Below are 13,479 nucleotides of genomic sequence, written 5' to 3' on the forward strand. Positions count from 1 at the left end.
GCTTATTCACACAACTAGATCCAAGATGCTTATTGCCAACATTAGGCACTAAAAAGAAAAAGAAAGGGGCGACTGTGTGGCTCAGTCCGTTAGGTGCTTACTCTTGTATTCCACTCAGGTCATGATCTCATGGTTGGTGAGATTTAGACTCACATCAGATTCTGTGCTGGGCATGGCACATGCTGAAGATTCTCTATCTCTCTCACTCCCTCCCCCGAGTCTGCTCACTCTTTTTTTCAAATAAAAAAAAAGAAAGAAAATCAGATACATGGTGTTAAACTCTCATATTACTCAATTCAAAGTTATAAGCTTCTCAATCTCAAAAGCCAAGAAGAAAATTTAGCAGTTTTTTTTTTTGTTTGTTGTTATCAACAAGCCAAGATTCTGCAGTCCCATTTTTCTACTCTCCCCCTGACCTTTGCCATTTGAACATTAGGGCCCACCCAGAATATCCCCAACACTCAGGGAGTTACAGAAAAAGTGAGACATTAATTGAAGGGGGGCAGAGGGGAGGGGTGCATATCCCTTCGCACTAGGTGTGTAGTTTAAGTCATCCTGACATCTTTCTTCCCTTCAGGTCATTTGGCTGTGGTAGGTGGTGCTTATATTCCACCAACATTGGAGAGAAAAGGACCCTATCTGTGGAATCAAAAAGACTTGGCTGCAGTTTTAATTCTACCACTTACTGTGTGACCTTACATCATTTAACTTAGCTAAGCTTCAGTTTTCACATCTGTAAAACGGAGATACCACTATTTGCCTCATAGAGTTGTTTTGAACCATACTATATGGTTTTACGCGCACTGCCTGGCATACGGCAGGTGTAAAATACTGATTAAGGAAACTCTTTTTTCCCCAGGGTTTTATTTTTCGATGTGCCAGGTATTCCCGTGAGCAGCTTGCCAACTCCCAGGGGAGCTTAGCGCCCCTTCCCCCCGCCCACGCACCCACCCCACCCAAAGCCCCAAGCCCTCGTAACCCCTAAACCAGCTTGCAATAGCACTAAACCCGCCACCACCGCGACTTTTGACATCTCCGCCCTCCTCCCGCAACTGCGGACGGGCTCACTTCCGCCGGAAGAGGCGGGCGCCTCCGCGCGGTTGGCGCGAAAGTCGGTTCGCGGCCTCAGCAATTTCCGGGTTTTACGTTTGCTTCGGGTCGGGGGCGCCGCCGGCTGCGGCGGGTGTGCGCCGGGGTGGCGCCCGACCCCAGCCACCGTCTTGCGGGCCACGTGCACCCTAACTCGCCGCCCGAAGACCTCCAGGCTCCACCGAGGTGAGGGAGGCACGGAGAGAGGACCCAGCTCCTTCCTCACCCTGATTGGGGGGTCACTACACTTCCCCGGGCCTTAGGGCCCTCGTTTCCCCCGTCCGTGTAAATGGCCCTCGGACCGGCGGGTGAGGCTTTGACGCCGGAGAGGACGTGACTGCGGTTGAACCTAGAGTCGGGCCTTTCTCTGGGAGCTGGCGAGCAAGAGCATTCGGCCTTCTAGGGGCATGACCTTGCTAACGGGCTTTCCGTTTATATATTGAAGTCCGTTTACTGAGGAGTGAACAAACCTCGAGGGTCGTGGACAGTTTCGTTTTGTGTATCTTTAAGCTAAGCGCAACTGAATGCCCCATGGGCTTAGGGGTCTTAGAGCCCCATAACAAAAGCCCTGAGTGTAGTCAATTTAGGGACATTAATGTCGTTTTCTGATTTGCATGGATTGTTGTTGTCACTTTTTTTTCTCGACTTTACCCACATTCTAGCGTTTCTTAGAAACTAGTAAACGAATTCCTGGGCAAAGCCAGCATCTCTATCCTTGGGAGTTGTCGGCACAGAAAAATAGCTGCTGTTAACGTTTAACTTCATACGGGATGTGTTTTTGTCCTTGTTAATGGCTCCCTTATTTTGACAGTTCAAAAATGTCCAGAAATGACAAAGAACCGTTTCTTGTGAAGTTTTTAAAGTCTTCAGACAATACCGAATGTTTTTTTAAAGCTCTTGAGGTAAGGGTGCTTGAAAACGCCTTGTTTGATGCTCTGAATTCATTTTCTCCTTTTTAGTGTTTTTGATTTATTGGGCTTCTTATGTCTTAGTTATTTTTGAGGTTTTACTGTAGTCTATATTAATATAGATGTGATACATATTTTGGGGTTGATGTAAACATTGTGTATTTTGGAGAGCATAAGTCTATTAGGACATTTTTATTGAAAGTAACGCACCTGCTATTCTTGGAAATTACATTTTTTTCTATGTGTACTAATCAGAGTAGACCTTTGTGTGTTGAAGAAATATGAATCTGTTGTGTACTGGTTATACTTAATTTTTTGGCGTTAAAACTATGTTTCATTGTGTACAGTGTAATATGGGAAGATGTAGGGGGTTTTGTAGAGCCTTGCTACTCACAGACCCCAGTAGCATTAGTAGGGTTGGAAATGCAGAACATTGGGCCCAACTGAGACTTCCCAGTTAGCACCTGCATTTTAACAAGATCTTCAGTGTGATTACTGTGTATATTAAAGTTTAAGAAGCATTATTGTAGCAGGTTTTTCTCTCAAGTTCATTCAGCAAATAATTATTGGGTGTCATGACCTGTTAAGGACTGTTCTAGTACTTGGAATACATCAGTGATCACAACAGGCAAAGGTCCATGCTCTCTCAGAGCTTACATTCTATTTTAGCAGGAGGAACTAGACATAAATCAGGCAGGATAAATGAGTAAACTCTGTATGTTACAAGGTGCTAAGTGCTATGGGAAGAGAAAAGAGTAAAACAGGTTAAGGGGTTCTAGAGGATGTTTGCTGGGGGAGGAGGGAAGTTACAATTTTAAGTGGAGTATGATCAGTGAAGGCTTTATGGAGAAGATGATAATTGAGTGCAGTTGAAGGAGTTGAGATAACCATGTGTATGTCTGGGGTGAAGCTTTCAGGCAGGGAGAACAACTATACACAGGCCCCTGAGAAAGTACTTGGGAGTGTCTGTCCAACATTAATGTGGCTATAGTGTAGTGAACAAGGGATGGGGGAAGAATATTAAGGGGTGCTTTAGAGAATAAGAGTAAAGAGGTCACGTAAAAGGCCTTGAGGGCCATTGTAAAGACTTTTGCTTTTTCATTTGAGCATATCTGATTGAAGTGACGGATCAAGTCAGGTAGAGACCTGGAAGAAGAATATTCCAGGTAGTGGGACCAAGAGCAAAACCTCTAATGAGGTCATGCTTAGCTTGTTCCAGGCTCAGCAAGAAAGCAGGAGGCTAGAGAAGAGTAAGCAAGAGAGATGAGAGGTAGAAGATAATAATGGGGAGATAGGCAGGGGCCCAGACTCATCACCTGTTTTGTATTGTGAAAGATTACTAGCTGCTATCTGATGAATAGATTTAGGGCAAGGAAGAGAGAAGGAACCACTTTGGAAACTTCTGCAGAGGTCGAGGGGAGAGATGATGGTAGCTTTCAAAGGGAAAAAGATTGGATTGTAGATGGATTTTGAAGGTAAAATTTATAGGACTTAAATACAGGAGAAAAATTTCAGGTGCATTCTTTCATTTTTTCTTTCAGTCAATAAAAGAGTTCCAATCAGAAGAATATCTTCAGATTATTACAGAAGAAGAGGCATTAAACATGAAGGAGAATGATAGGTCACTTTATATCTGTGACCCATTTAGTGGCAATGTCTTTGATCACCTCAAAAAGGTTTGCCAACTTTTAGTGTGTTCCTTCCGTAGTCTGATTTTCATTTTGTTTTTGCTTCAGTGGATATAAATTCTTTATCGACCATGAAATATTATGCAGATTATGAATATAGCGGAATCCTTTGGTTTTAGGAGACTAGAATAATACTTTTAAAGGCTAATAATGTTACAATAGGCTTTTGTATTTTAGAAGATTTAACTTCATTTAGTTTAAGTGAACTCTATAGTAATGAAACATTTTAGTGATGGAGTTCTGTACTTAAACTCAGTTTGATTGCAAAATTTTCAGTAAAGATAGGAAGAGATCTCAACGTAACTCTTGGTTACTTACTGTCTTTCCTTTGTGCTCTTACACACTGAATTTTAGTACCTGTACCTTGTTCAGGGTCTGAAACATTATATGCTAAGAAAGAAGCATTTTGGAGATGAGTATTGCAATATACCAATGAGCCATCTTATTTCTTTTTGTTGATTTCCAGAGTCTACTGACTCATTACTTTTTTGGTGTCTGGACAAGAGAGAAGCATTGAAATAAAAGTAAACTGGCTGTAATTCCATGCAGATAACAAAGAAGTGATTCTTGTTTGAAGGAGAAGAAAACATAGAAGAGTAGGTAGATGCAGTATCTGCACAATTTATGGAAGGTCTGTGCCCACCTTTGCCAAAAGCATTGTTGGTCTTACCCTCCTTTTGGAAATAACATTCCTTGTCAGATAGAATCAATAGCATTAAAAATTCACTTTTCCTATGGCTGAACAAAAAGATAGGAGTAATCATATGCCTTTTAGATCTTTAAATCAGTCATGATTTAAATCACCCACAGACTTTTTAGTTCTGGCTTGAATGTGCTGATGTGGAGCAAGACTGTCACTTTTGTTAACTCATTTATCAATGAAATGAAAGGTCACTTTTTTAGCAATCTGTAATACCATAGAGAAGTCTTTGTGCATCTTGGAAAGACATTGAGTTGAAGACAAAGTGTTTAAACGCAGATGTAGAAACTGCCTAGGATTATTTTTTGTGTGTATGACAGTGTAGGTATTTTAGAAGGGGATCAGTGAGGCTCTTATTATTTTAAACTGCTTGGTTGGCTGGGTACTTCATTTAAAAAGTATATAATGGATATTTCCTAATTATTATAGCATAAGACTGTTACTCATACACCCTATCATTAAGGCTATGTTTGTTTTAGAGATTAAAATTTGGTGACAACTTTGACTGATGTGGCTCTTGAAGCTTATTTCTTTTGATAGACTGCATTGTTTGATTTGCATGTGTGTTTATTTAGTGTGTTGTGTCCCTAAGAAATTAAATAATTTTTCTTATAACAATTTGGTGATTTTTCTGCAGTGGTCATCACCTTCTGTAAATAATTGGTAAATATTACAAAATGTAATTTCATAATACAGGACGTCTTTTCCTACATACTAAACTTTCTCCCTCTTTTTATAGCTTGGCTGCAGAATTGTTGGCCCTCAAGTAGTCATATTTTGTATGCACCACCAGCGATGTGTCCCAAGAGCCGAACATCCAGTTTTTAATATGGTTATGTCTGATGTAACTGTATCTTGTACAAGCCTGGAAAAAGACAAAAGGGTAAGTGTTGAGGAAAATCAAGACCAATATATATATATCTCCACACTTAATCTTCCACTGTGTAGGAGACACTTTGAAAGACTTTGTAGTTGGTGTTCATGGTTTACACAAAGTCAGTATACAACAGTGTACAGTCTTTTCTATTTTAACGAATACAGTAGCATCTGTTTAATTGAAAACTGACTACTTGAAAGAAAACTCCCTTTTTCCTTTCTGCAGTTGATGAGTTAGAGTTTGAGTCCTATTTTTTCCACTGTAGATGGTCAATCTTATAAAAAAATGTTGACAGGTAGAACGGGCTATGGGTTTAGCATTAGCTCCAAGGTAAGAAATGCTTTGATAATGCTTTCTAAGAGATAAAAATATGTATTTTTATATGTAATGTATAAAATTTATATTTAAAAGAAATAAACTCATGGAGTTGAAAGAAACAAATATAGGAAAATAATGTGTGAAGGTAATTATTTTTGAATTTATATTTCATATTTATCTTTATACAAAAAGTAATTTGATTATTTAACTTTATAGTGGTAAGAAACATTTGTGCCTTAAAGCTAACAACAACAAAAGATATTTATGTGTCTTTGTATTAAAAATGGCAGAGATAATGTTTGCTTTAGTATTAACATATTTTCTTTTGGGTTTATAGGAAGAAGTTCATAAATATGTACAAATGATGGGTGGACGCGTATACAGAGATCTTAATATATCAGTAACTCACCTTATTGCAGGAGAAGTTGGCAGCAAAAAATATTTAGTTGCTGCAAACCTAAAGAAACCTATTTTGCTTCCTTCTTGGATTGAAACACTTTGGGAGAAGTCACAAGAAAAGTAAGAAAGACATTCAGATATGTTCTAGATTAAAAAAAATGATACATGTGATCATTTTGGCCTGTTGTGGGTTTTTATAGGGGAGGTTTTATGTTGTTCTTTCGGGATTTGTTATTCAGGGACAAAAAGTGGGGTTCTTACCCTTCAGTGAAAACAAGAGAGCAGAATCTGCAGGCTCTTATTATCAAGGTATTAGTTAATAGGTAGAATAGGCTATTGATTTAATACTAGCTTCAAGGTAAGAAATGCTTTGATGATAAAATTGTTAGCAGCAGTAAATGCTTGTAAAATAGTTGAGATGATCACTGTAGCAATTGTCACTCTTAAATTGCATTACCCTTCCACTACTCTGCCCATATATTAAGATGGAGAGTGAATTACCATTTTGGCAATTGTATTCCCTCCCAAAGATGTCGGCCTGTGTAAAGTTGAATGTAAACATATGTAAGCCATTGACTAAGTTGTGGTCCTTCAGCAAATGTTAATCAAGCTCACTTTACGTACCTGGCCTGAGCTTAGGCGTTAGATATACATAGTGAGCAAAGCAGGATACATGCTTGCCTTCATAGACCTTAGGAATAGGCATTTTTCCAGTCTTCCTCTCAGCACTGTCCAACACATCCTAAACATGTCTCTGCATCGGAACCTACGTTCCCAGCATGTCTGTCTTGCATGGAAACAAAATGGTAATGATATTTTTGTTGGTATTCAACTAAAAATCCTTGCATATTATCCATATGGTATAAGGGAAGGAAAAAAAGTCTCCTTTTCTGGTAGGCAACCAAGATCGTTTTGAGTTTGTAGGTATTTCAGACCTAAAATTTTGGAAAACACACCACTTTGGCATGGATTTAAAGAGTTAATGAAATATATTTTCCCTCAAAACAGTTTTATTTGAGAAACTCTATCTGAAGTATTACTTTTCATTAGTGACATAGTGTTGAGCTAGATGAGCAATTAGTGTAATTTTGCATGTTTGTCAGTTTCCCTTAAAAATGATTAAAATCCTAAAAAAATGAGGAAAGCCTTAATGATTTCTGTTGTCATTATTATTCTGGTAAGTTTTAAACTAGTATATTAAAATGTTTATTTTTTTGTTACTTACTTTCCCCAGAAAAATAGCCAGATATACTGATATAAACATGGAAGACTTCAAGTGTCCTATTTTTCTTGGTTGCACAATCTGTGTGACTGGCTTGTGTGGCTCAGAAAGAAAGGCAATTCAGCGACTCACAGTTAAGCATGGAGGTCAATACATGGGACAACTGAAAATGAATGAATGTACACACCTCATTGTGCAAGAACCGAAAGGTAAAACTATATGCAAAAAAGTACAGAATTTTCTCTAGTATTTAACATTGGAAGATGTTTACAGAATAGCTTTTCCTTCTGATATGTTACAAATCTGGTATATTTTTTTCCCCTGAAATCTTACAAAGAGAGTTTGGTTCACAATCTGTATAAAAATTACATGACTATCCAGGTTTATTCAGATCATTAAAAAAACTTACAGGACAAGAAATTTGGATAAATAAAAAAAAGGCTAATGTAGCTAAATTACATTTCTTTCTAATGACAAAAGGCTTGGCTTAGTTTTTAATTGAACAAATCAGCTTTATTAGATGAACTACAAGTTGTAACCTGCAGATATACCTTGCAGCACATGAGGCAGTTAAAAGAAGAAAATGCATTACCATTTCAGTTACCCCACATTTATTCCTCAGTTTTATTTTATTTTTTTAAAATGTTATTTATTTTGAGAGAGAGAGCAAGAGAGAACATGAGCAGTGGAGTGGGAGAGGGAGAGAATCCCAAGCAGGCTCTGTGCTGTTAGCACAGAACCCAGCATGGGGCTCGAACCCACAAACTGAGATTATGACCTGAGCCTAAATCTGGAGTCAGACTCTCAACTGACTGAGCCACCCAGGCACCCCATAAATTACTCAATTTTAAGAGATTAAACCCCCTTATATGGCATGTGTATTTACACAACACATGGAAAATATAGTTGGGTAATAACTTAAAATATTATTTTTTAATATACTGTATAGCATACTGTTTGAAAGTAAGAAGTGGTAACTTTAATTTTGTTTCAGATGAGTTTTTCCCCATAACCTATAATACTATGAATATTTCTACAGAGATAGATTTTAATGGTTACATTTCTCTTTCTGTTTCTTAATAAACATAATAGGTCAAAAATATGAATGTGCCAAGAAATGGAATGTACACTGTGTGACCACACAGTGGTTTTTTGACAGTGTTGACAAAGGTTTTTGTCAGGATGAATCCATATACAAGACAGAGCCTCGACTGGAAACAAAGACTGTACCTGATACTTCAACTCCTACTGGCCAGATCAACACAGTTGATAGTAAGTCTCAGTGGGATTAAAGTAAACAGTCATTTTTAACAGTTTTCTATGTAAGAATTGATTTGTAAATAGAATCAGTTAGATATAGTAAGGAATGTCATTCTTTCTTGATATGCTCCCAGGCACAATTGTATAATAACTAAATTGTATGAAAATTAGTCCAGAACTCCTGGTATTTCTTTTTATAATGAATGTATTTTTTTCTTTTTCTGATTGAATGCAAAAGATGATTAAAGAAATCAAGAATACTAATAAAGACTTAAAAGAATTTTTCAGAACTTGACTGATGTTCAGATAGTAATACATTTTTATTAGTTTGCTGCAGTTGTTATAGACCATCTGTATTCATGTAAAATTTAAAATCATTTCTATCTTATAGGTGCCATGTTGGCAATTTATCAGATATTATGCTTTTTTCTTTCCTGGACCCTACAGCCAGCAACTTCAGATTTTTAATGGAAGCAAGCCACTATTAAAATATATTAAATTTATTTTTATTTGAAAAAGATGTGAAAGTTTCATTTTCCCTTCTCACTTGGCCACCAAGACTTCAGTAAAAACATTTGATTCTTACTTTGAAAATTGTTCACAGCCCTTTGTGTATAAGAAAAGTTAATCTATAGGGAAGTAGGTAATCACATTTTTATCTCCATAAATTTCTACGTCTTTGTTTGATATGTAGGTCGTACTCTTTCGGATGTCAGCCATATTTCCAACATCAATGCAAGTTGCATAAATGAATCGATATGTAATTCAGTTCTTAATAGCAAAGTGGAGCCTACACTTGAAAATCTAGAAAATCTGGATGTCAGTGCATTTCAAGCACCTGAAGATTTACTAGATGGTTGTCGGGTATGTCTTTATCATGTAATACTTGCAGTGATAATATACATCAGTGCTACCTAGCCTAACTTTGAAGACACCTCAGAGTTGGGCTTGCTCCTTGTCTACGTAAACCTTCACCCTAGCTAAGCAGAGGCAAACATTAGGCCGTATCTGTCCTTTAGCTATCAGGGTCCCTCTGCCTGGGATGTGCCTTCATTTGTAGCTTTCAAAGTTTTTATTCAATTCTGAACCATCCTAACCAGTAATCTTTCTACTCTGTTTTGAGACCACTTAGTTTCTGAACCACTTAATGGATTTTTATTTATAACTGTCACTTAATAAGTGTTTCTAACATGTTAGACTGTGCATGTTGTTAATATGTTGTATATAATCTCATTTAATTCCCACAAATCTAAAATGAGTATTACCCTGAGACTGAGGCTTAGCAGATTAAAATTCTTGTTCAGAATCACACAGACATTAAGTAGACAGCCATCTACTCCAAAGCCTATATTCCTAGGCTTTATTCCAGGGTCCTATATTCCATTAGACCCGCTGCTTTGTTTAGTGTCCCTTGGGCTACTTAATTTTTTAATGTATGAATAACTGTTTTATAAGTGCCTTGATGAAAACATCCTATGCTATTTATCTCCTAGAGCTGAATACTTATTTAATATATTTCTACTTGTAGAGGTGCCTGGGTGGCTCAGTCGGTTAAGTGTCAACCTCTTGACACTTATGGGATCTAGCCCTGCCTCAGGCTCCATGCTGTCAGCATGGTTTTGTCTTTCTCCTTCTCTCTTTCTGCCCCTTCCCCACTCGCATGTGCACTCTAAAAATAAATAAACTTTAAAAAATACATATATATAATTTTTCTACTTGTAGAGTGAATAGGCTATACATTAATTCTCAATAGCAAAGATGTAACCCTGTTTTATTGTTAAGAGAGGAAATTGGGCAAATTACCTTATCTTTCTAAACTTATAAAACTTACCAATTTATGGGGCTCCTGGGTGGCTCAGTTGGTTAAGCGTCCAACTTCGGCTCAGGTCATGATCGCACAGCTTGTGAGTTCGAGCCCCATGTCGGGCTCTGTGCTGACAGCTCAGAGCCTAGAGTCTGCTTTGGATTCTCTGTCTCCCTCTCCCCTTCTGCCCTCCCCCTTTCAGGGTCTGTCTCTGTCTCTCAAAAATGAATAAACATTAAAAAACTAATAAAAACTTACCAACGTATTAGCAGAACAGAGAGTATCTTGTATAATCTTTTTTATCCTAGACCCTGCCAATTCTGGATATGACTTTTAATTATTCTTATAGGAAATTTATGTGACAGAAATCATGATTGCTCATTTTTGTTCAAATATATTCTAATGGAGGTTATTTAATTTGGGCTATAAATGCAGTTGGGAATAGATTTGTCATTTAAGAAATTTTTTTAAAGACACATGTAAAATAGAGATGAAAACGATTTTTATATTTATTGGTTTCAATACATACATACTGATAGTTAAAAATAAATTTTTGCATATGTATTATTGTCAAAGCACGATCCTCAGCTTGACTTAAATTATCTTGTGTAATCAACTCTGTGTAAAAGGTATCTTAATTTACGGGTAAGAAAATTGATTTAAAGAGCCTGAGTAACTTACCGTGGTCATGTAATTAATTATTGACAGCTGAGCCAAAATTTAAACCCAGGTTTCCTGAACTCAGACATATAAACTCCAGTTTATTTCTATAATGTAAAATTTACAAATAGTAAGATATTCAATATTTAAGAAGCTACCGGCATTTTAGACATTGCTGTGCACTAATATTCAGAAGATAATTGAATTCTAGCTTCTATTTTATTAAAGCCTTAAAATACATATAAGGTGTCTACTGTGAAGGATGATGATGTATAGAACTGTGAAGAAGTAATAGTAAAAATTTCAGAATTGTTAAAAAAAATCCAAGTTTCAGAATACATTCCATTCTTAATGTATTTTAAATGTACATGAGTTGTCTTATTTATACACAATGGATTTAGATATATATTTTTTTAATAATTCTTTTTCTGTTGAGAGAAATAAGCCATCTTCAATGCATTAATCTAAAGTAGGTATTTTCTTTCTTTGCAGATATATCTTTGCGGTTTTAGTGGCAGAAAGCTAGATAAACTGAGAAGGCTTATTAACAGTGGAGGTGGAGTTCGTTTTAATCAGCTCAATGAAGATGTAACTCATGTTATTGTGGGAGATTATGATGATGAATTGAAGCAGTTTTGGGATAAATCGGCTCACAGGTTTTGTCAGTTTTTATATCAATGCATTTTCTACTCTGTAATGATTTTTCTTAAAATTGCATATCCATGCGGTTTTGGAAACAGCATGGCAAGTGGGATGATGGTCTTTATAGTTTGAACTAATATATAATTATGTACTATTTTTGTAGGCCTCATGTAGTGGGAGCAAAATGGTTGCTAGAGTGTTTTAGTAAAGGTTATATACTTCCTGAAGAGCCATATATCCATGCTAACTACCAACCAGTGGAAATTCCAGTTTCGGATAAACCTGAAAGTCAAACAGCCCCTTTAAAAAAGAACAACAGCTCCTCCAAGAAGGACTCTACTCCTGATGGAAAACATGAGCAAGCTGATGAAGATCTCCTCTCTCAGTATGTAAATAATAACACAACAGCGGGTAAGAAATAGTTGATTAGTATTTACAGTCATAAATTTAGAAGAGGAATGCATCATATGTGATTTCTACCAGGTTTTCTAGATTTTAAGTTAAACCTTTTTCTTGATGTTTTACGTTTGTTACTTTTTGTAAGCAGGCAAGGCCAAGAGGTGCTGAACCCTCTGACCTCCTCTCTTCAACTATCTCCACTTTGATCTGTTTTATATACCATCATCACTTTGTGTGAGTTTGTAACAGCATGAATTTTTATTTTAACCTTGTAATTAATTACCTCTTACTTGGTTATTGTGATCTTTAATGCATACAGTGCTGCACTGTGAACTGTGACCTCTGTATGTAATCTTCTCAGAATGGGAAGGAAAACTGCCAGTGAAGAGTTGTGAGCAGCATTTCTTCTTTTTTAAGAAAAAGTTACTGTGAGGGGTGCCTGGGTGGCTCAGTCGGTTGAGTGTCCGACTTCAGCTCAGGTCATGATCTCACAGTTTGTGAGTTTGAGCCCCATGTCGGGCTCTGTGCTGACAGCTCAGAGCCTGCAGCCTGCTTCGGATTCTGTGTCTCCTTCTTTCTCTCTGCCCCTCCCTCACTGTACTCTTTGTCTCTCAAAAATAAATAAATGCAAAAAAAAAATTTTTTAAGTTACTGTGAAATATTTAGTACATTGAGAAAGATATGAAGAATAATGTGATGCATAACCATATGCTACTACCTAGGTATAAAAAAAAATAGAATATTCCACTATACCAAAAGCCTGCTGTAAGTCTGCCCATTTTCCTTATAGTTTACATGTGTATATGTTTGCAATGTATATACTCTTTAATTTGTGTGTATTTTAACTTACATAAATGACATATGGTAAGTACTTTTTTGCTATTCTCCTCCAACCATGAGAGATATTTATCTAATCCAAGTAACTGGTTGTGAATACACCACATTGTATCCATTTTCCCACCTATAGACATTTATATTGTGTCTTTTTTTTTGCCGGTGCAAACAGTACGGCTGAGATTGTTCTTAACCATGCCTCTGTGATTGCGTGGAGGTTTCTATACATGCATATGATACTATGTTTTGTCTGCTGTATCTGAATTAATGAAATAGAGATGTTAAACTCCACCACCATAATGGTGGCTTTGACAGTTTCTCCATGTAGTTCTGTCAGATATAATTTTTTAATATATCTTGATGTTTTATTACATGATGATCCTCATTTTCCTAATTTTTTTCCTTAAAATCTGTTTTATCTGATATTAATACAACTATCTGTGCCTCGTGTGAGTATTCATTTAGTGTGACTGACTTGTTTTCTTAACTGCAAATTTGGTCAGTTTTCTTTTATTGTTACTTGTGATCTATTTTTATTATTTTATGCCATCTTATTTTGTGCTTTTTGTTTGTCTCATTTTTCTATGCTTCTTTGTTTAAAATTTTTGCCTTCTTTTGGGTAGCTTGAGCTTGCCCCCTCTTACCTCAGTCTCCCAACTCTCTGTCTTCCTTCTTCTAA

At 36.8% G+C, this 13,479-nt stretch overlaps 1 protein-coding gene across 4 annotated transcripts in view; it reads left to right on the forward strand.

Moving 5' to 3' along the window:
• The first annotated feature begins 1,104 nt into the window (after positions 1-1,104).
• Positions 1,105-13,479, forward strand: part of TOPBP1 (DNA topoisomerase II binding protein 1) — a 60,248-nt gene continuing 47,873 nt past the window's right edge. The window contains exons 1-10 of one of the 4 annotated variants that reach the window (XM_015085647.3): positions 1,105-1,275; positions 1,901-1,991; positions 3,539-3,673; positions 5,125-5,268; positions 5,918-6,099; positions 7,214-7,410; positions 8,294-8,473; positions 9,156-9,325; positions 11,418-11,581; positions 11,731-11,978. In XM_015085647.3, coding sequence (XP_014941133.1) covers positions 1,908-1,991; positions 3,539-3,673; positions 5,125-5,268; positions 5,918-6,099; positions 7,214-7,410; positions 8,294-8,473; positions 9,156-9,325; positions 11,418-11,581; positions 11,731-11,978 — 1,504 coding nt within the window. In that variant the 5' untranslated portion in view covers positions 1,105-1,275; positions 1,901-1,907. Of the gene's footprint in view, positions 1,276-1,900; positions 1,992-3,533; positions 3,674-4,151; positions 4,317-5,124; positions 5,269-5,917; positions 6,100-7,213; positions 7,411-8,293; positions 8,474-9,155; positions 9,326-11,417; positions 11,582-11,730; positions 11,979-13,479 lie in introns of those variants that run through there. The other 3 variants (XM_027061814.2, XM_027061815.2, XM_027061816.2) reach the window with 3 other exon arrangements.

The sequence above is a fragment of the Acinonyx jubatus genome, chromosome C2, assembly GCF_027475565.1.
Source record: "Acinonyx jubatus isolate Ajub_Pintada_27869175 chromosome C2, VMU_Ajub_asm_v1.0, whole genome shotgun sequence".
NCBI lineage: Eukaryota > Metazoa > Chordata > Mammalia > Carnivora > Felidae > Acinonyx > Acinonyx jubatus.